This window comes from Mastacembelus armatus, chromosome 1, assembly GCF_900324485.2.
Source record: "Mastacembelus armatus chromosome 1, fMasArm1.2, whole genome shotgun sequence".
Classification (NCBI taxonomy): Eukaryota; Metazoa; Chordata; class Actinopteri; order Synbranchiformes; family Mastacembelidae; genus Mastacembelus; species Mastacembelus armatus.
The window spans coordinates 6161445-6183423 of NC_046633.1; the positions used below are offsets into that span (position 1 = coordinate 6161445).

At 40.6% G+C, this 21979-nt stretch overlaps 1 protein-coding gene across 4 annotated transcripts in view; it reads left to right on the forward strand.

The window, feature by feature from the left end:
• Positions 1 to 21979, forward strand: part of lrba (LPS-responsive vesicle trafficking, beach and anchor containing) — a 162781-nt gene that overhangs the window by 46492 nt on the left and 94310 nt on the right. For 2 of the 4 annotated variants that reach the window (XM_026303424.1, XM_026303428.1), the window contains exons 27-35: positions 334 to 441; positions 569 to 710; positions 939 to 1296; positions 6558 to 6727; positions 8270 to 8354; positions 8642 to 8775; positions 9589 to 9650; positions 19780 to 19844; positions 21501 to 21609. In XM_026303424.1, the coding sequence (XP_026159209.1) occupies positions 334 to 441; positions 569 to 710; positions 939 to 1296; positions 6558 to 6727; positions 8270 to 8354; positions 8642 to 8775; positions 9589 to 9650; positions 19780 to 19844; positions 21501 to 21609 (1233 nt within the window). The remainder of the gene's footprint in view (positions 1 to 333; positions 442 to 568; positions 711 to 938; positions 1297 to 6557; positions 6728 to 8269; positions 8355 to 8641; positions 8776 to 9588; positions 9651 to 19779; positions 19845 to 21500; positions 21610 to 21979) is intronic. The other 2 variants (XM_026303427.1, XM_026303425.1) reach the window with 2 other exon arrangements.

Genomic DNA, 21979 nt, shown 5'->3' on the forward strand with positions numbered 1-21979 from the left:
ATTACCACACTGGTTGCGTGTGTTACATTAGACTAGGCCCTTTGTCATTGTTCCTTCGATTTGATACAGTGACTTCCAGTAAAGTCATGTTGTTCTTTCCCTGAACTGGGTGTTAAAGCTCATTTATAATGCATTGGCTCTATAGAAAAGCCATTATCTTAAGGACATGATCCCAAGAGGGATAGCTTCCCTAAGCTGTAAAATCTTACCCTACTCTATGAAGCATGCATGGATTAATAAACATCTAGACCAGTGTAAAAGTGCATGTGATTTTTGCTGTTACTTCTAAACAATAACATCTGGTAATGGTTTGATTTCCATGCATACATGCAGAGTCCTGTTGATGCAGTGACAGGTGGAATTTCTCCAGTCAGAGACCTGGACCGACTCCTTCAGGACATGGACATCAACCGCCTCAGGGCTGTCGTCTTCAGAGATATTGTGAGTTCTAAAGCAAACACATTCATGTATTATTCACTCAGAGCATCTAACACCCATGAAATTTAACATAACTGCTTACTGAAAAAGACACACACACAGATTGTTTAGTGTATGTTGTTTGTTTCAGGAGGACAGTAAGCAGGCTCAATTTCTGGCTCTTGCTGTGGTGTACTTCATCTCAGTCCTCATGGTGTCTAAGTACCGCGACATCCTGGAGCCCCACAATGACAAGAAACACCCTCAGCGATCTCAGTCCACCAGGAGCACAGGTATAAAGCAGCTCGAGGAAAAACATTCATCTGAAATATTTTTTAATGCTTATTGACTACAAACATTGGTTTGTCAGCAGTTGAATCAAAGAGGATATAGGTTTTATGCAAATATATTTGTTATATGAAATTCATACAAAAATAAAAACGTTTAAAAAAGTCTAGTAAATAATCTCTTTTATGGCCTGTCTTCATTGCTTACATTTCTTTGTGTTTGTGTTGTCTTAGATAGTGGAGCGGTTTCTGGTGGACTAGAGGTGGACAATGGTGTTTCTCTCAGACGGTATGATTCTGGCATCGGTGACGATCACACCTCAGCCGCTGCAAGTGAGGCAGACCTGTCATCCTCTGGCATGACTCATGGTCCAGACGCCGTCTCAGAGGCCTTGTCTACTCTGTCGTCTGAGGTCAGACCTGCTCCGCCTGCTGATTCAAAGGGGAAGAATGTGAAGGACATTTTGCGCAGACTTGTGAGTGCTCCAGGTGACGATATCACAGTGGACCCAAGTCTGATGCCACCAGCGTTTCTAGGAAGTGTGGGCGAAGCAGCCAGAGAACCATCGGTACAGTTCCGCTCATTTGATAGGTGAGGTTGAAACACTGCTTGACATAATCATACTACCCTACTATTTGTCTAAACTCCTCTCTTCTGCACAATGGAGACTGTGGGAAAAAATTTGGATGGAAATTCCTCTGTTGTTAACGTGGGTGCAGAGCTGACAGTTTCATCAGTTTCTCATTCATATGGTGTATACTCTTGTGGTTCCCAGGCTTCACACTTGACAGTTTCATACAGTTTATCCCAACATAACTGCAGGGGACTTTTGAAAGTCAGACCTTGAAGAACTCATCTTTTGGTGACATACGGTAACAAGAACCCTTTTGAACCAGGGAATCTTAGTCTCAGACTCTTTCCAGGTTACTCCCATTGTTCTCTCATTTAGCTGTCGATGCAGGCCCTCATCCCAAGCAAACTGCCTGCAAAGAACCTGTCTTAAGGAAAACGGGAGTCACGTCTGGGATGAAGAGAGAGTGAGACGAAGCTGACAGGAAGCTGTTTTTTTTTTTTTTTTTTCCCACTGTGTCATTGATATTTAACGACTTTCTTTTTCATCTCTCCTGCTGCTTGTCTCTCCGTGTCTAACATTCTAAGCGGCATCCTGCTTTTTCTGGCATAAAAGCTGTATAATTTGTATTATCCCTGGAGGTGTGGGGGTGAGCAGTCAGGAGTAAGACTTCAAAAGCAGAGCGGGGTACTGAAGCTACAGACGGGCCCAGGTGAGAGAGGATGGTCACTGGTCTGGTTTGCATTTGGAGCAGTGATTCTCAGACAGACGTTCACAAAGGACACACGGGTGGGGAGTGTGGTTAGAGGGAGTTGGGGGGGGTGTCTCCATGCGGTTGATGTCAAGTCAAGCTCTTAATGTATTGAAGAAAACATTTCTGTCTCACTCACAAACGCACACATGCAGTCTGCCTTCCCTCAACTGTGGGAATTCCAGAGCATCTCTGTGATCGCATGTCTTTATCTGAGGAATGCTTTGTCAGGTCTCAGGGCGCTCCTCATATCAGGGGGATTAGACTGGCTCCTGTCCGCTGTGCACACTCAGTAGCTGGAGAACATAGATTAACAGCTTGCTTGCTGTCTATAGGAGCCTCTTAATGCAAGGTATACAGCCCAGGCCCAGACAGGAAACTTTATTCAAGCTAGATTAAATCTGCTCTCAGGGTGCATTGTAGGGCACTGATTATTTTTAGTATCAATAAAAATACTGGAGATATTCTTTATTTTTATTCTAATCCTTAAGTCTATGAATTGTCCAGACAGTAAGAAATGATCGTCATAATCTCCTGGAGCTCATGGTGACATCTACAGATTGCTTGCTGCCTATAGGAGTTATTTTGACCAACTGTCTCATGGTCAAAATTTCAACTATCCATGCCAATCAACCTATTTTCATTCTCTTATCTCCTCGGTTTACTACCCTCTATCATCCTGTTGCTCCAGTCCTACAGTTAATAATTCTACCTGCCCTGCATGTAGATATGTTCAATCAGGTTTTATTATCTTCCACTGGTTGGTATCTTCCACTAACCACGAGTTTCCCAGTGACACCAGTACAAGCCAAAGCTGACATTCTGCACTGACATCTCTTGCCAAAACATGGCAACTTTCCACTTGCCCAGACTGCTGGATTTACGAGACCAATGCATGAAAAAAGCAGGGATCTCCCAGATAAAAACTGGGGGTAGGTCAGCGGGTGAAGTATCCCTACTGATTTATTTACTAGTGGAGACCTGCTGGATTTCTCCCATCCATTTCTCAGCCATGCCCCTGTTATGACAGCCAGTCTGCAAATATTTGCTGACACTAACCAGAACTAAACAGTGTCATTGTACAAGCTGGTGATTTAGACTGCATGGTTCAGCAGATTATGTGAGTGTTAGACTCTGGGATATACATGGTGCAGTTGTTTGCATTCCTGGCAGGAGACTCTGCATGCATGTGAGAGTTGATGTGGAGATGAGCTGTGTTGATGGTATTATGATGTTGTAACTGTAGCATGGGGGACACAAACACAATTTAAAATGTGAAGACCACCCTTTTATATTTTACACAATGGTTTCCCAAAGCGAGGCAGTGTAAATGAGGAATTCAGTATAGTGGGTACAAAAAGAAAATTGACATGAGGCCACATGGAGGGATAGAAATTAAGATTTAAAACACCAAAAAATACAGATTATTAAAGACAGACCCAATTTCAACATTTTCTACCTCAGATTTTCTAGGGTACACTGATTCTAAATAAAAACAAAAGTTAGTACACACTCGGTCAGTATCACTAAAATTACAGACCTGTCCATTTAATAGATTTTTTTATTTTTTTTATTTTTTTTTTTATTTTGAGACCGAGCCCAAGAAGAGTGAAGCCGGCTTCAGACTCTGTCCGACACAGCAAAGCTAATACCAGTCTTGCATACATCTGTTGTGGGATGATTCTTTTTATCTATTCTTAGTTGCAGTTTTGTTGCTCTACCTTATGTTTGAAATACTCGAGGGGTGTTCTGTTGGATTCAAGGGGATATACTTGAACAGGTCATAATTTTGACTTTTTTCTTCTTCTGAAATTTGTTATTTTTGTGGTGTGTTTGGGATCACTGTCATGTTGGAAAATTCCTGTCCTGCCAAGCTGCTTGAGACTGGGATTCATCTTTTCATTCCATGTTTGGGTATACAAACTTGCATTTATAGTGCTGTCTATAAATGACCGTCCCTCTATACCTTTTGCACTCATGCAGTCCAGTAGCAGCACACTCCTACCTCTATGTTATATAGTCGGCACTATGTAGTTACAGTGGTAGTCCTGGCCAGGTTCAAACAAATTAAGTTTAGACTGCCCAAAGAATGTGCTGCCAGTATTCATCATGCTTTTCCATGTTCTTTGGCAAAGTTTAATCTTAAAGTTCTGCATGTGCGTATTCACTGCAATGTCTTTCCTCAGTATTTTTCACACATGAAAATTATTAAGATTCTGCTGTTCTACTTTGTGGATGCTTAGGTCCCAGCTGCTCCACACATAAATCACTGATGTCATCAAGGTAATGTCCCTCCCACACAAGCCATCGTTATCCAATCGTAGCTCGGTGTGAGAAATGACTGTCAGACGCCACAGACTTAATTATCTGATTTGAAATCAATGGGGATGTATGTAATGAGCCCCTGTGTATGATCAGTGAGTAACATTTTGAGCATTCACATGCTCATGGTTCCACGAAACAAGGCAGAAAGATCAAAGCTCTGCTGGGGCATGCTCTCTCTCCTCCCTCACATGAGTTAACTCTCAGGTTAATACTCTAGAGGATAGTATTTTTATACACAGACACACCACTGACACTTTCCTATTCAATCTTGCACTTGCTTTACCTGAAATAGCAGAGATTACTGGAATCACAGTGTTTACTGCACTTATCCATTGTAGGTTAAAGCCTTTAAATAATTCAGCGTCAGCCCAGTGAACACACACGTGCACACACCGCCCTGGGCTCCTGTTTGTGGGTTGAGTGGGGCCGCTGACGGCTGATTAATCGACTTGGGCGGCCCACTCATGATAACTGTGGCTAATGACCTGCTGAATAATTCACTGGGCCTTTGCTGGAGAACAGATGGAAGGCCGAACACATACAGTCGTGTTCACTGGCAGGCTCATACACACTTGTACTCTCATGCATTTATTTGTACACTCATATGCATATATTCAAATATTTGTGGAGACACAGACACTCTCCCAGCATCCACACACCAGGGACCCTCTGTCTCTCCTCCTGTTGACACCTAGGGTGCTTCACGTCAATGCCGCCCTTGCTCCTTGACATCACCACCAACCCCAGTCACTATCTAAATAGAAAGAAAAAGTCGAGATACTTTTATCTCCAACTTTCTGACTTATCAGGTCTGATTTCATTCTGTTCTATTCCTTTTTCAGTTTTTTGTGTAACTCTGGACATTCTCAGTTTGTGTTTGTATTTTAAAATACTACTTGCAAGTCACTACGATCTGTATGCAGCTCTTCTATTCTCAAGTAATAGATCACTTGAAGTAAAGGTCAACTGTCAGAGTTTAACATTCACAGTAACTTTTAATAGATCTGATCAGCTGCCTTAAATCAACTGAGAATGGCCTTTGATACCACAGCCAGGTATCTGTCTGCACCACAGGGAGCCAGACCCAACTATCCTCTCCTGTGTGTGTGCGCACATGCACTTAAAGAATGCATACACACTCACTCTTGGAACGTGCAGGAATGTATGTTAGTCCTTTTGTCTGTATGCTCTCATTCTCTTTCTGTGTTTAAATTCTGTGCATTTGATGTATGAAGCCTGCATTGGTTTGTGTTTCTGAGAGGTAGCAGTAGTCCGTGATTAGACCCTGCTTCCCCTGTGTCAGCACTGATAAGCAGGTCCAGGCTCTCTTTGATATGGCCAGTGGTCTGTCAGAGCCCTGGTCTTAAAACTGACAGCTTATCTGCATGCCGCTCTCCTCCCATCTACTGTTTGTCTGATGGGAATTGAACTCCACTCAGTCGTACCACAACACTACACGAAACACTTCCTGTAAGTTTAAAGGAGTTACCGGAGGCACACTATTGTTACAGAGATAACTGCGTGTCAAATCTTACCTTGCTGTCAAGGTTTTTTTTTTTTGTTATTTAAACTAATCCAACTAATCTGGCTGTATGCTTATTATTTTATGAGGCTTGAATTTAGTTACAATAAGCATTTTAAGTTGTGCTTTGGAGCCATTCACCATGCTCCAGTAGTATTTTTTTTTTTTGTACAGAAGTACTTTGCATGGCATGTAATTAACTACAGATATTTTTATGTTTTTACTATGAATATTAAATTGTTTTCTGTTTTGGAATTTGAAATGTTCCCTTTAACGCCGTTTTAACGTTAATTAGAGACGAGCTGAAATTTGTGGTCCTCCTGGTTTCCAGTATCATAATGCCTAATACTGTCTACAAGAGAATGAAATGTTTGTTCTACAGAGATGTTGTATTTTATTAAAGCCGAATATGGTCAAGTTAACAATAGCAGAATAACCCAGCTGAAAGACTGCTGCAGGTGGCCCATTGGTTTGTGGCACAAAGAATGTGACTCTTTTTGAGTATTTTGCGTCACAGAAGTGGCTCTGTAATTATTCTTCCAGTCTAAAGGATTGATTATGGAGTATGTGTTATTCCAGCTGTAATGTGCACAAAAAAAGCTTTCTGGGGAACTTCAGCATTTTCTTACAGTAGTTCTGTCACAGTGACACTTTAATGATTAATTTGTCTCATCTCCCTACAGAAGCGTTGTTGTTGCACCAAAGAAAGTGGGTATGATACCTTCCCTGGGCACTTCCACTTCCATTCCAGCAGCCACTGCTGCCTCTGTGTCTGCTGGGACACCTATTGACAGCGTTGCTGTGGTATCTCCTGGTGATGCCTCCCAGGGCACCTCTGCAGACTCTGCAGCAAGTGAGTACACACAAAAACTCACATGTTCAAATATTGGAAAGGTAATGTTTCTACGAGGGCAGCTAAGTCGCAAACCGAAATTAGTCTGCTAAGAAAAAGCCCATATATATTGATAGTCGGTGTCTTACAGAATAATATTTCTGAATATAAAGCAGTTATCAAAAGCAAGAAGTAACAGCTTATTTAAGTAATAATAGGTAATATAAATATTACTGATGGAAAATATGAATACAAAAGTATAAATAAATACTTTTTTAGTGTGTTAGGAATTTTTATATTACAGTGATTTCGGTAAATGGACAAATTAAGAGAAATGGTTGTTTGTTTTTTTATTTTTTAATTTTTTTTTTTAAGAATCTAAAATGTATGTATGTGCACATGAGCAAAATTGAAAGCTGTATGTTTAGCTTGCTTGGTGTCAGTGAGCAGTGTGGAGTAAATACGCTTTGTGAGTGTGTTTGTGTGTTTTACTGGGGCAGTGGGAGGATTAATGGAGATGTTCATTTACTCCTCTTTGTTTGAAGGGGCTACTTCAACTTGAGAAGGATACTCTCACCAGGCCCACATGGCGCTGCTTAACACCTTTCTTACACACACACACACACACACACACACACACACACACACACACACACACACACACACGCATACACACGCATACACACGCATACACACGCATACACACGCATACACATACATTCCAGCCCGCACTACACTGTCTGTCATTCCTTAAGAGTTATCCCTGCTTGGAGACTGTCCTGGCTGGAAAAACAAGCCTGCTGAAACACCAGAGGAATCCCCCTCCTCCATATTCAGCTGGGCATTAGCTTATTTATGAGCCATAGGGAAGAGAATTTACTGCCAGATCAATCAAACATGGACTTTGTACCTTGTGTGCCTCTGTCTCGAGAATGAAGTCGTAAAGCACCTTTTAGCTGTATAATGAAACAGTCACAAAAAAAAAAAACAGCCCAGAGGGGTAAATTGGTATGTAATGACTTAAAGAAGAAAAACAATAAAAAAACAAACAAACTCACAGCCATTTTGTACTATCTCACATTCCCACACAGGTGCAACACTAAAAATATCATTTACTTGTAACAAATAGTTAATATTGCAAGTTTACCATATGGATGAAATACTCAAAAAACACCATCCAAAAACAATCGCTAAAATACGACCGCAGCTGATAGTGAAACCTGAGCAACCTTGAGTGTACGTTTTTTAGGTCTCCATTATGAAAACCTTTAACTTGTAAATAGGTAAGGAAGACGTATTGTGTTTTGAGTACAACCAACCAGTATCTAACCAGAAAATTATATATTATACCTGACTATTATTTTTTTATATATATTTAAATAGAGGACCTTTCTATTATTATATAAGGCATATTTGCACATACAGTAGGTTTATGCTACTACCCTCTTTGTATAATGTATTGCTTTGTGTGTTTATATGTATGTGTGCGTGTGCGCACTCACAGCGTCCTATTCCTGTCCAACATCCAGACTAATAACAGAGTTCTTTGGTTTCTCCCTGCAGCAGGCGGCCAGGTTCCAGCCAGCGCTAGCCTGCCATCTGTCCCCCCACTCTCCCCTGTGACCCAGAACACCGCTCCCAATATGAGGTGATTCATCTTCTTCTCTCTCTCTCTCTCTCTCTCTCGCTCTCACTCTTGCTCTCATGTTGCACACACATACACTATGAGCTATTTATGCACATGAGCATACACACTATTAGTTATGCATAATTGCTGATTGTTTGTTTTTTCTAAATTCCAGTTCATCCCACACACATTAAAACCTGATTTTTACCCATGCTGTTCTTTTTTTAGTAGATTTTTAGTTTACTCATCATACACTATGTGCGCATACATGTTCATAAGATGTCTGGATTACATCCCCACATTTTCAGTATTTCAGAGCGCCTGGAACATGCTCTGGAGAAGGCGGCTCCTTTGCTGAGGGAGATCTTTGTGGACTTTGCCCCCTTTCTCTCTCGGACCTTGCTGGGCAGCCATGGACAAGAGCTCCTTATTGAGGGCACAAGTGAGTTCAACGTCATAGAGACACTGGTTCCACTTGTTCCTGACTGTTTACAGTGTGCTTTTGAAACTGCTACGGTTGTCCTTGCAAACCTTCAGGATGCCATGACTCTGCATTGTATAAGTGCTGTCTTCATTTAAATCCAATAACATTTCCAGGCTGTTGTTAATCCAACACTGTTGGGAGTATACATTGAGCCAAGAGCTGGTAGTTGTGCTGAAGGTTTCCAAGAGGCCAGGTCAGAGGCCAGGCCACTAATAGCAGTGTTTGGGATGTCTGCTGCCACCAAACAAAATGGAAAGTTGATTGATAGCTGCAGGGGGCCTGAAGAGTAGGTGGGGGGAGGGGTGTGTGTGCATGTGTATGCCTGTGCATACATGTGTGTTTGCCCATGCATGTGTGATGGTGCATTTGTGTCATGTCATATGAAGAGCAACTGAAAGGCCAAAGGCTACTGTGCCTTCTCTCCGTCTGTGCCTCTACAACAGACTCTGGACACTCTAGTGGCCCCCTGCCCTCTAAAAGCCCAGGTCTCGCCATTAGGGATCAATGGGACATATGCTGGCCGAGTCAGGCCTGTAATACAAGGCCCAAATATGTATTAGTTTACAGTAACATCATGTCGGCTCATTAGGCCCATCAATACTATCTGCTCTCTTGCAGATGGCACAATGTTAGGTAATCTGTGTGTGTGTGTGTCTGTGTGTGCATGTGCCTCTCCACAAGTATCTAGGATGTTTTACAAATTAAGACACAAAAATAATCCATTGTTTATTGCACCATATTTTCTGACTTCTTCTTTTTGTATTTCTCCAGGTCTTGTATGTATGAAGTCCAGCAGCTCAGTAGTAGAGCTCGTCATGCTTCTGTGTTCACAGGCAAGTCTGGCATCTTTATCTTTTCTTATCAATGTCTTTTCCCCCTGATCTGATTTATCAGGCTCACCTTGAGTGCAATAAATCCACAACCCAGAGTGGACAGTGAGCCATCCAGCACCTCATCTTTCCTCTACACTACCTTGTCTACCTTTCTGCATTCACCCTGTTCCTGAGTGAGGGCAGAGAAAATAGAAAGAAAGCATCTTTGGGTGCAAATATTGGTCTGAGGGTCAAGGGTGACCGACCTGTCCGTGTCACCTTTGACCTGAGTTCCGGCCTTTGTGGCCTGGACCAAACTGATGAGGAGGGATAATGTAGATTTGATGGTGCTTTGCATTGATTATCTCTCTCCTCTCTGTTGTCTTGTGGGTGTTTTGTTGCCAAGTTTATTTAGCTGTTCCCGGATTCATGAATACTAATTCAGGGATCATAAGTAGGCGTGGGCAGATCAATGATCGGGGATGTCAATAGATCAAATTAGGATGGCTGATTAGCATAATGAGACACAGAGTTTCTAAAGGCTGTTTAATTTCTCTGTAAGAGCCAAAAGATGTGGTGCATATTACATGTAAATGCATCTCATGCAAAAGTATTTTTATTCAGTGAAGAACCATATTTTCATAGCTTAACACTCACAGTTGCCTTCATGTGTACAACCACAATGTAATGGCCAATAGATAACTCCCCTCTTGTTTGCGTCTTTACCATTTAAAACTCATGAAAAAAAAGATCTCCAGCAATACAAAACACATCTGATTAATGACACTCCTCTCACCACTGTATTCTGCTTTTTTTTTTTTTATCAGCTTTATTTTCTGATGAAATAGTGCCTGTCATCTGGCTTTTTTCCCTCCCCCCTTCTTCTAACCCCTATACCCTGTTTGGTTCCCATTACTCACTTCGCTTCTTCTCTAAAAAGGTAATACAGTCAGATTACACATCTGTTTGGATGTCTGTGTTTGTGCATAGATTAGGGCTAGTGGGACACATGGAGCGTATGCGAGCCCCATAATGTCCAGAGACTAAGGAATAGCAGGAGTGAAAGCTAGATAGAAAACCAAAGAGGGAAGAATGACAGGCTCTAATGCACCTATTTGTCATATCTGTCAGGGTGTTGTTTAATGCTAATCTAATCAAAGGCAGAATCTTGGTGATTGCTCCGCTGCACAGCTCATGCCTCACTTCCCCCTTTGGTCCCCAGCCCAAGCTATTTCTTCCTTTCTCCATGCTCCAGTATACCCCACCCCATCTCTCCCTCTCTCTGAGCGAGGACCAAGGATTGGCCAGCATAGTGTTGATTGCTTCAATAAATCATCCAACCATATTCTCTCACAGCTAATGCAAATGTAATTTTATTGTTGTGTAAAGGGGGAAAGGAGGGGGAATGAGGGGGAAGGAAGGGGCAATACAATGCTTCTCACTGGGGAAAAGAAGAAACAGTGGCAGACTTTCCTCTGGGCTAAATCACAAATTATAATTATTTGTGTGTTTGTTCTTGTTGTGGCTCTGTGTGACTGAGCCAATGCCATGATTGATGACATTATTTAGCAAAGTTTGTTGGGTCCTCTGGCACAGGAAGCGCTGAATTCTCTCACAGGAAGTCCCACTGTGGCCATCTTGTGACCTACGTTTGAGATAGCCAGTGGAGGCAGTAGATGGAGATGATCTTGATTGATTTCCCTCACCCCTCCACCCCCAAACCTTCACTGGAGACGCGATGCACTGCCATCTCTGGAAAAATTTTAATTAATTTCCCAAGCTTTGAGATGGAGTGGAGCCAGGGTGAAGGGTCAGGAGGCTGGGGACTACAGAGCAGTTTTTAATCAGGGATCCTATGAAAGTTGCATTGGCAGCCACATCAGCTTGGCATTGAGGAGGTGATTGTAAACCGCAGTTTGATAGCGCTCGATTTCTAAACAACTACAGCAGTGCTCCCAATTAAAGGCCCATTTTGATCAAATATTAACTGTTGGGGTGGCATACTGCCTTGTTCTCCGCTGTAATATTGATCCTTGTGGACTGCTGAATATACAAGTGAGGATTAATGATCATAAACTGTAGTTGTAACAGAATACCCTTTAAAAGTGAAAATAGAGCTGGCACTTACTGTATCTGCACTTCCCTGTTTTTATTTATTTGTTTATTTTACCTTCTATCTTTTTATCATGGTATTATAGATTTATCAGCCAATTAGTTTCCCTATTAATTGTTTGGCCTGTAAAATGTCAGAATACAGAAACAATGATTAATCAAATTTCCCAGTGTATGAGTTGACATCTTTAAATCGATTGCTTTGTCCAGGTCCAGTCCTTAACCTCAACAAATTCAGGTAACTTATATGACAAATAGTGAATCAAATTTTAAAGTTGTTACAGATTAATTTTCTGTCAGGTCTTGCAGTTATTTTAGTTGTATTGTACAGTACCAGTTAAATACGTATTTTCATAGTCATTCTAAATTGTAAGTTGTTTAGATGCATGCGAGCTATTGTGACGATAGGTTGATAGCAGTGTTCATTGAAGACATACATATAAAAGGGTGATGTTGGTTTTTCCCTTGTGATATAAAAGACCCCCACAACTGGTTGATGTCGTGAGGGCTCTGTATGCAGTTCTTAGGTGCTAATTACATCACTTCATGTAAATGTAGAAGAGATTTTTATAAGATGAGTATTAAGACATTGTAATCCTTCCAACTTATTCAAAGTGATGGCTTTCACAATGTAGGTTTTGCATATTACATGAATATCATAAAAGTTCTCTGGTGAGCCTTCACTGCTGAGGTTCTTACATGCAAAGAGCCGCTCTCGCCTTCTTTCCATGCCTCTGATTTGCCCTGACAGTTTCACTCTCCCTCTTATAATTGTTTTCTCCCATCTTTGTCATATTTAGAGCTAGCGTATTGTTTCCTGGGTGCTTTTCGTGAAGTCGCTTCCACCCAAAACATCTGATTAATAAATAATGCACTGGGATAAGAGAAAGAGCTTTCTGTTGCGCTCACAGCTCTCTGTCCAGAGGTTTGAGAAATCATCTCATTGGATAGTGGACAGTCTACGATGAGAAGAGGCCCATAAATCTTCTCAGTAGCTGCATTTGTGTCCTGTAGATCAGCCATTATTGCCCAGCCCCTCTGTCAGCCCATCCATCCTTTTGCCATTCATCAGAAATGCATCCTGTACATGGAGTGGAAGGAAGAGAGAGAGACTGAGAGTTGTAGAGTGCAGAGGAGCTGGTTTCATGATGGTCAACACCAGAAAATACTGGTCTTTCTCACTGGTTAACAAATACACAAAATACTGAGTATGTTTTACACACCTTGGACATTCGATACAATGTAATTACACATAATGGTCATATTTCTTCAGGGGATGTTCCCCTAAACAAATCACTAAAAACATTTTTACTTACCTCTAATGGTATATAGCAGTGCAGCTAATTTTATTGATATATGTCCATGTGTGTTAATAGTTTCCCAGCCTCAAAAAGCTGCTGGAAAACCTAGAGTTGACTATCTCAAAAACAGATATAAAACCAAAACTGTTTAGGTTACTGTCTAGAACCAGTGGTAATTTTTGTGATTTGGGTGAACTAACGATTCAATGCAAACAATTTTTCTTTGGCATCAATAAAGTTGTTTGAGTCTTGAATCAACATTTTTGCCATATGGTAATCAGGAATTATACACTGAATCTAAAATGACCGTTGACTAATACACTATCTGGGAAAATAGTGTTTTGTTGTGACCACTGTTGGAGATAATCCCTTAATAGTAATTCACTTACATAAATGTTAACGTGCTAATCCAGTTACTGCACATTGTCGCATGTTCCCAGCTAGCCAAACCAAAGTTAACCTGTTTAACAGATGGGCAACTCACTGTCAGGCAGCAGGGAGAAAGACATTGACTTCCCCAAACACTTGGCTCTTCCTGACCCTTGACCCTTTGACCTCCAGGTTAGAAGTAAAGAGTGGCGGAGGCATAGAGGTTTAAACCCCTGCAGTCACAGAATAGGTCGAGATCCCACTCAATCAATAGTATAATATGAGAAACGAGGGAACCTCTCGGTAGCCTGGAAATAAATAAGAACAGTGAGAAAGTTCGACCAGAGGCACAGTAGCTTTGTGTATGTTTTATTATAAACGCTGCTATATTCACAAGATACTTTGTTCGTTGCTCATTTTGAAAGTTATGCTGGTGTAAATGGAGTCTTATTGTTACAGTATGTTGCTCAATAGTAATTTATATCTGTCAGTGGACATATTTCTTCTTCGCCACAGTAAGTGAGGCTTTGATGGATCAAGAGCAGGCTGTGTTGTATGAAGCACTTGGGGAGCTGAGAGAGGTGAAAGAAGTGGTGAGGAATGTGATCAAACCAGGGGACAAAAATACTTTCCCCATCATTTTCCTCACAGTCGAACCCACACCCTGCTGTGCAGTTAAAGAGGCACGCAAGGTCCAAGATCAGTGCAAATCAAAGTGGTATTTTTCCCTCCCCCTCCCTCCCTCTTTGCCCTCACCCTGTGCTCTGCTCCAGTGCCCCTTTACAGCCATGCCACGCGGCTCAGTCTCCTTGCTATCGCTTTCTAGTTCAGAGAATAATATCATGCTGTATATTCTTTGAAAAGGTACTCCCCTGTGAGATGTAGAGAAAACACAGTAACACCAACTGGCACTTAATTCTGCAGGCCCCCTATCGTTGCCAGCTATGCAGCCAGGGTGGGGGCAGTGAGGTGTGTTGTTTTGGAAGAGCTGGAGGTCAAGGGGGGCTTCCTGACAGGAAGTGAAGTCTAGCTGAGAGGGGAGAATCAGACAGGAGACTCCGACAAAAATTGAGTGGCTTTTAATTTGGCTCCCAGCCGGTTTTACTGTGAACCAGCTTCAAGTGGCTTGGGACTGGAGGGCCTCAAATGGCATGAATGGTTGGTTATTTATTCACAACATATAGTCATGTTTCAAATAAATGAATTTCCCTGACAGAGCCTTCTCCTCCTGACAGGCACAGTTAATGTAATGTTTTCTTACCTGACAGGTTCCCACTTATAAGACCTTGGAATGTATTCTTATGTTTTTCCCTCTGCTGTCCTGTCTGAGCCATCCTGCTGATAAAATCATGCCCTGCCTTCTTAGCTCAGATCTGGAGTGGAAATTCACTAGCCTGCATTTTGGATCTAGTAAAAGAAAGGGTAAAATCTTGGCTGCGATTTACTTTTCAATAGAACATTTCAATATAGTTACTCGCAATCCCATAAGAGGCCAAATCCAGATTTTAGAGTCATTTTGGTCACCAGTAAAGACAGCGTTTCTGACATTTTGATAGGACTGTTAATGTTAGTTGCTGTCAGTGAGATTCATACAGATATTTTCCCTGTGAATACACATTTATGGTTCAAAACAACTGGCATTAAAAGCTTTAGTTGTCTGAGGCTGTTATAGAAAATGCGTTGTTCCTGTAAATACGATCCTTTGGTCAGTACCTTAAAGTGATTCGACTTGGGTTCAGCTAACTGGTTCTGGATAAACTAATTCAAAATCAGTTTATGGTTATGGGTTCAACCAAAAGGCACAGTACAAACAGAATGTGCCAACTTCAAGGTAATCATTTATTCACTTTACAGCCTTTTTGCCAAAACATACAGTAAAGTGGCTTCAGAAAGTATTCACACCCTTTCAATTTATGCGCTTTATTATGTTGTATATTTAAATTTAATGGAAAGAATACTGCTACTCACAGTAAGCCATCGTGACAAATTGAAAACATGTGCTTATAAAAGTTTGCAGATTTATTAAAAATCCCAAACTGAAATGCAGATATTGTTTACAAACACTGTGGTGCTGTGGCATTTCAAATTGTGGCCAGGCGCGTCCTGTTTGCTTTAATAATCTTTGAGCTATGTCTACCTACGGCAAATTGAATTGACTAGACAGAGTTTAGAAAAGCACCTGTGTTAAGATCGCACACTACACACCGCTTGCCAGGACAAAAACCAAGGAATCCTTTGTGATAAATTTGGGCCAAAGCAAAAATGTGTTCAGCTGGAAAACAGTAGAACACAATACATTGTGAGGGTTGAGAGTTTCTTCAATAATTAGATAAACTGAAAGTACAATGTATGTTCTATAATGTCAAGAATGCTGAACATACATAAAGTTTTGCCTTAAACCTGTAAATCTGAGCTAAATAAAAGTCACGATAATGGTGAAACCAATATTTTAATAATTTAATGAAAAATACGAAAGTACAAAATTTTAGCAAGTCAAGATATACATCTCCAAATATGTCTGGAGATTTACACCATCATTTTCTCAACTAAAAGCTATCCTGAGAAGACCTGAAGAGATCAGTTATGCTCTAATGAATAGAGCAAATCCTATGGGAATTAAAAAGGAATTGAGAGACTTACTTTGAATCAGCATTGCTCAATATTATTTGTGTTTTGTTGGATTTCATTGTTATGCAAAATGCTTTTGTTTGTGCTGAAATGTCCAAACCTACAATTCTATTAGAAATAAATGCATTTAAACAAACACTACAAAGAGTCATTCAAACAATGGTGTTGGATGAGGTGATGATTTCACTTCGCATTAAGAACATCTGTTCCACTTGGTGCTAAAACAGCTGCACAGTGTTTAGGGATTCTTACTTGAAAACCATTAAACTAAATCAACCAAATATCAGGTGGAAAGATACATTTAAAAATAATGTCTGTAAAAGGAATCGTGGGTGTTAAAATATACTGTATATGTTTTTGTGCTCAACTTAAATGTACACAGCTGGAGTGTTCTGACATCTTTTTGGTTTGTCTGTTTTGGGGTATGGGGGCCTTAGGTCCTGTTTTTTATACTCTCCCTGTTACTGTGTAACCATGAAAGTGAACGTTTATAAAGCACTTGGAGACGCTGCAGCATAAATATTTGGACATCAGTAAATATTCTCTCACTTGTGAATTTGATCAGGCAAACACCAATATGAGTGTCTGTTTTTCTTTAAGCAGATACCATCATGCACATGTGCACTGTTGAGAGCTGGAGCAGACACACTGTTAAGTTATTCATACAGTGTTTCACCCACCACAGCAGGCATAAGCAACAAACTGCTCAAATTTTGGATGAAATTTTGGATAAGGACGAACAACTTATTCAATAGTTTATGCTAACAGAAATATTGTTTTGTCTTCATCTTACTCATCCATACACATGGGTGCTTCTTTGGTCATTGTTGATATCAAGTTGCTGTTCATAAACATTTAGGTCACACAGCTGCAATAAACTGTTTCCTTGTCTGTTCTTTTTTTTGTGTGTGTTAGCTCGGGATTTGCCACCACCTGTTTTAACTATGCCAATTGTCGTTGAAACTATTATATTACAGCAGCCACTGACAGATTTGTGTGTTTTTGCCTCTTGCCCTACCATGTAACTGGAATACATTTTCTGTATTTAAAAAAGAAAAAAGACTCAGTAGCTCTCCGCCTCTTCCATTTTGCTTCTGCTGCATGTCCATGACATTTGACATGAGGATTAATGTTTTTGTCCTCTCATCTAAAGTTGTATTCCCATAGCCTTTCAAATCAACAAATACTTGTGATTATGAGTGATGCCACCAAAAAGCACAACTGACTTATTTATTATTTCAGGAGAGCTGAGACATTTCTTTCTTGAGTGTTGTAAAATGTTTTCCTTGTGTTGTGGTGAGGCTGATGTTTGAAAGGTGATTTTGCTCAGGAGGTCTGTGTTTTCTCACTAGTGGTAGTGGTATATTTAGATGTTGATTATGGATAATCAGCTCTAATGGCGGAAGTGCATGGCATGTGTGTTTAGACTCAATGCCATCATCATGGAACGCAGACCAAACAGAGCTGCTGTCTCATAGACTTGAGTTAGAGAAACACATTTCCATGAATAGATTTAAACTTCCATCTATGTGTGCCCTCACATGCAAAAAGAGGAAAAACTCAAAATGATACCCCTACCAAGAGCAGTAAACATCAGCAAAATGTCTGTTGACTAGTTTCCAATCAGGATCAGGGGATAGCCCTCTCTCATCCTATCATCTGTTTGGAGGTCAGGTTAAAGGTGAGAGGTCACAAATGGCTGCTTGTATCCTCTCATCAGGAGTGCTCTGGTCATGGCCCCTATCGTGGCCATAAAAGCTGTGACACTGCTGACCAGGGCAGCCAAAATCCAATATCCTATCACTGACCTGTCTCTGTGTCCTTTTTGTCACCAGGAGATGTCCCTCAGATCGGGGTCATTGCTTTTTTAAATTTAACTAGAAAAGCCATTTCTTAACCCATAATGACACCATTAGTCTTGCTATCGCCTTTGTCTGTGTCAATGAAATGTCAATGGCGTCTTCGTCAGACCTTATTTAGACCCAAAGCCATTCAGAGCTGTGGTTTTGCAATAATCTTTTTATTTCTGTTGAAAAGGCTTCTAGATTTATATTTTAAGACTTCTGCATTACTGAATCCAAAGCTTTCAAAGACATCATATAAAAGGAATTTAGTGTTACAGTTTTTCTGTTTCTTTAGAGTGCGACTCTGTTTACATCCTTACTTCCTGTCGTGTTTATTTGAAATCGGGCTAGCACAATCTGTCCCAATCTAGAATATCCCCACAGCCAGAACTTAACACTCATGGTTAATGTTCTTCAACTACAGTCTATGCTGCAGAAGCCCCCCAAGGCTACTCTCACACACTTCCTCCAAAGTAAGCCACAGCCGCAAAGCCCTCTGCCAGTACTCAACTCTAAAACAGTTTTTCCACTCTCAAGCCCAGACTTTTATTCCCTCTGTGCCCTGTTTATTTGGAATGTATTGTAAACACGGTCAATGCCAATATGGACCTTCAGGACAAAAAGCAGTTATGAACTGAGGTTAAGTGTTAGATTGTTGTCTGTATGACGTGCAGTAGGTCACGGAGCGATGGTGCGCAGGCATTTCTGAAGAATGGTTTCTTTTAGCTTGGTATGTGGTAAGTTTTGATGTTTATGCGTTTGTTGTGTGGAAAAAGGGGAAAAAACTATATGATTTTAAAAATCCTCACATTTGTACAAATATGTTTGGGTGTCGTTTTGAAAATGTTGTAAATTGATCTTTCCTTCCCCCTTGTAGCGCTGATATTCTTGTCCCTGTGGGCTCTCTAGGTTTACTCAAAGACTAGTTTTTATGTAAACACAGAGTTTCCTCTATCAGCTCAAGAGATGATGACAGCAGAGAAAAAGTTAATGCTTAGATATACATACACATGTTTTGCAGCTCATTTAAATTTATATGTAAAATCAATTGTTTTGGGCACTTTATTGACAGGAGAACCGTGCTCATTGTATCACTGCACATATATCAACAAATGACATATTTTAATAAAAGCTGCATAATGTGGAATATAGTCTCCGCTGTGATTAATGATTTTTTGAAAGAGTGGTTTGATAGTTTGGGTCTCTAACCTGAGGTTTTGGCATGTATTTCTCCATCTCCCCAGAGAGGAAGAAGGGGAAAAAGTGCTGTGAGGTTCAGACAGGCCTCATGACCTTGTTGCTTTATTATTCTTTTGACGGTTGTGTTGAAGGTGTTGAAATATTGAACAGAACATGAAAGACGATGACCGCTGAGTTTCCTTTCTTTTGTTGTCCCTTCGAAATTGAGGAAGTCACACACGGCTGTGGTTGGATTGTTTAGACTGACACCCTGGACCATAACGTTAGTCAAAGAGAGGAGGAAATTTTGGTATTTACTTGTGATAAATGCACTCTCAACACAGCTCTTTCACTCCTTTCCACAAGTTTGTCGGCCGATTATGCTCACTGTGCTGACCAAAGCAGTTGGTATACCCTTTTAGGTTTTTTCTTTCTATTTGTTGTGGCTGGCAGGCTTATACAGATGAAGAATAGCTTTTTACAGGACCAGGTTGTGTTTTTTTTGGGGCTGTGTTATTGTCACACTGGATGCCACCTGCTCCAGTGTTTCTTTTTATATCAAATTAATTTAAAATGTGTTCCATGGTATAGCACTAATTTTTAATTGTATAATGCTGCTTCCAAATATAGCCCGTTTCCTGATTCCAAACATGTTAAATTTCATAATTTATGAAGTCATGTTAGTAATGGATTGCTATTGTTTGGGTTTGCTTACAGGAATGGCAGAACTCCATCCAGAAGAATGCAGGTCTGGCCTTTATCGAATTGGTCAATGAAGGCAGGTAAGTAACAGTGACCTGCTAAGTGCTGTCCTCTCTCCTTGCAGTGTAACTTCATTATATTTCCAACGTCTACCCATCAGCCACTTTCCCATTTCACCATTTCTGGATCATACCAAAGGCCCCCAGGCTTCCAAAATCCCCAAGGTCGTAGTGCTAGGGTGGCTATTCAGCATTCTCCAAAACAATCAGTGGTCAGGGGGAGTGATGAGGGGCTTGGCAGAGCGAGGATGGAGTTCAAGCTCCATTCAATACCTGCTCATCCCAGAGGGATTTGGGGAAAGGAGAGGAGTTAGGTAGGAGCTGACAGGAGCTCTGATCGCTGGTACCTCTGTGATATATTGGTTGAAATGTTCTTGATATCCCACTGTCCCTCTCTGAATTTATGCATTGCAAGTTGAGCTGTTATCTCTATGTAATCATCTCTTCTGTCTATCTTCGTATTTGGTCTTTTTTCATGTTTTTCTAGTTCTGTTGACATATGAGCCTTTCTAAAATGTCAGCAGACATGTTATTTCTTATTTCTACATTAGTTTGTCTTAATTATAGAACTACTTCCATTATTGATTCTCATCTTTGACTTGACTTGTTTGTATGGGACAGGATTGATTAGTAACGTTAAAGAGGTGGTTCTGTGTTTTTTTTTTTTTTTTTTTTAACACTAATTCATGTCAGTATTACTAGTAAATTAAAGCTGTTTTGTAGTACACTGTGAAGAAATAAGATTATCTGCTGAAAATCAAGCCGGCCTTTAAAACAAATAGTTGAGCAATTTCAGGGTAAAATTGAGAAACAGCAGTCATGATTAACAAAATTTGATTTATGTATTTTAAATTATTAGCATTGATATTACTCAATTCTAATAGTTGTTCTTAAAGTTAACTGTAGGGTAGTGCTTAAAGGCCCTGTTTTCATGGTGTTTTAAAAATGCCCTAACTCTGTTTAGTCCATATCTACAGTCTATAGTGCAGAGCACCATAAAGATGGGCAGTGGTATGGTTATTGATAGCGGGGCCTAGACAGGGCCATAGAGGCTGCAGAGGCCCCAGTACCTCCGCTCCCCTGCTGCCCTGTGCTGAAACAGCAGGCTTAGGTTACAGTCATCCCTTGGCCCCTACACCCCCACCACACTGTCAGTCCAAGCCTGGGCCTCCCCATCCCTCCTCTCTTGCCCCTGGTCTGTTATTGTTCCACTTTGCGCAGTCCTGACCTTTAGGGCTGTAGAGAGGTTTTTTCGACCTACATGCACACACAAAACGTATGTTTCACACACTGATAAGAAGAACAAGGGAGGTAGACTACATATGTAACAACACGGGCAGAGATCCTCCCTTCTGTCAGATGCATATCATTAACAGATCAATTAGCACCTGTATACCAGTTAAAGGATGTCTTCGGTTTGGTTTTGTTTCTAAATTAGATTTTCTGCTTATTTTGCATGGTTCCTTTTCAGCATTTTCTGGATATTACATGGTTGTTCTTTCTTTAGGTTATCACAGATGTTTTAAATACTCTCAAACTCAAGATTTAAAGATATTCCTTAGCATCTATCTTGAGACATTTTTCTTTTACTGACCGAAGTGAATTGGCATTCCTGGACCTCACCTAAAAATGTAAACAACAAAGCTAATAACTGTACACTCTTTCCACTCTCCCCAGACTGCTGAGCCACACCATGAAGGACCACCTGGTTCGTGTGGCTAATGAAGCTGAATTTATCCTCAGCCGACAGAGGGCTGAAGACATCCACAAACATGCAGAGTTTGAGGTAAGGTGCTGCACAGTTCTGAAAATATTAAAGCCCAAAATGCAGCAATTGTACAGGTGTGAAATTGTTGCCTGCTGTGACTAATTTTGACTGACATAAACAGCAATAATATTCTGCAATTTAGAGGTTTTTTTTTTTTAACTTTGCAAAACTACTACAAAGATGACTAAGTATTAAGTGCTGCATTTGTGAAACTGTTTTATTATATCTTGTTGTTGATATACAGTCGAAGTGTGTCTGTAGATCAGGTGATGAGGCTGCATAAAAACGATTTACTGAATTGAGTATGCCATTATCAGTGAGATGTGTTGTGGCCTGACAAATGTGATCATCATTTTACAGCTGAAGAGCACCTTAGACATGTTTTGTG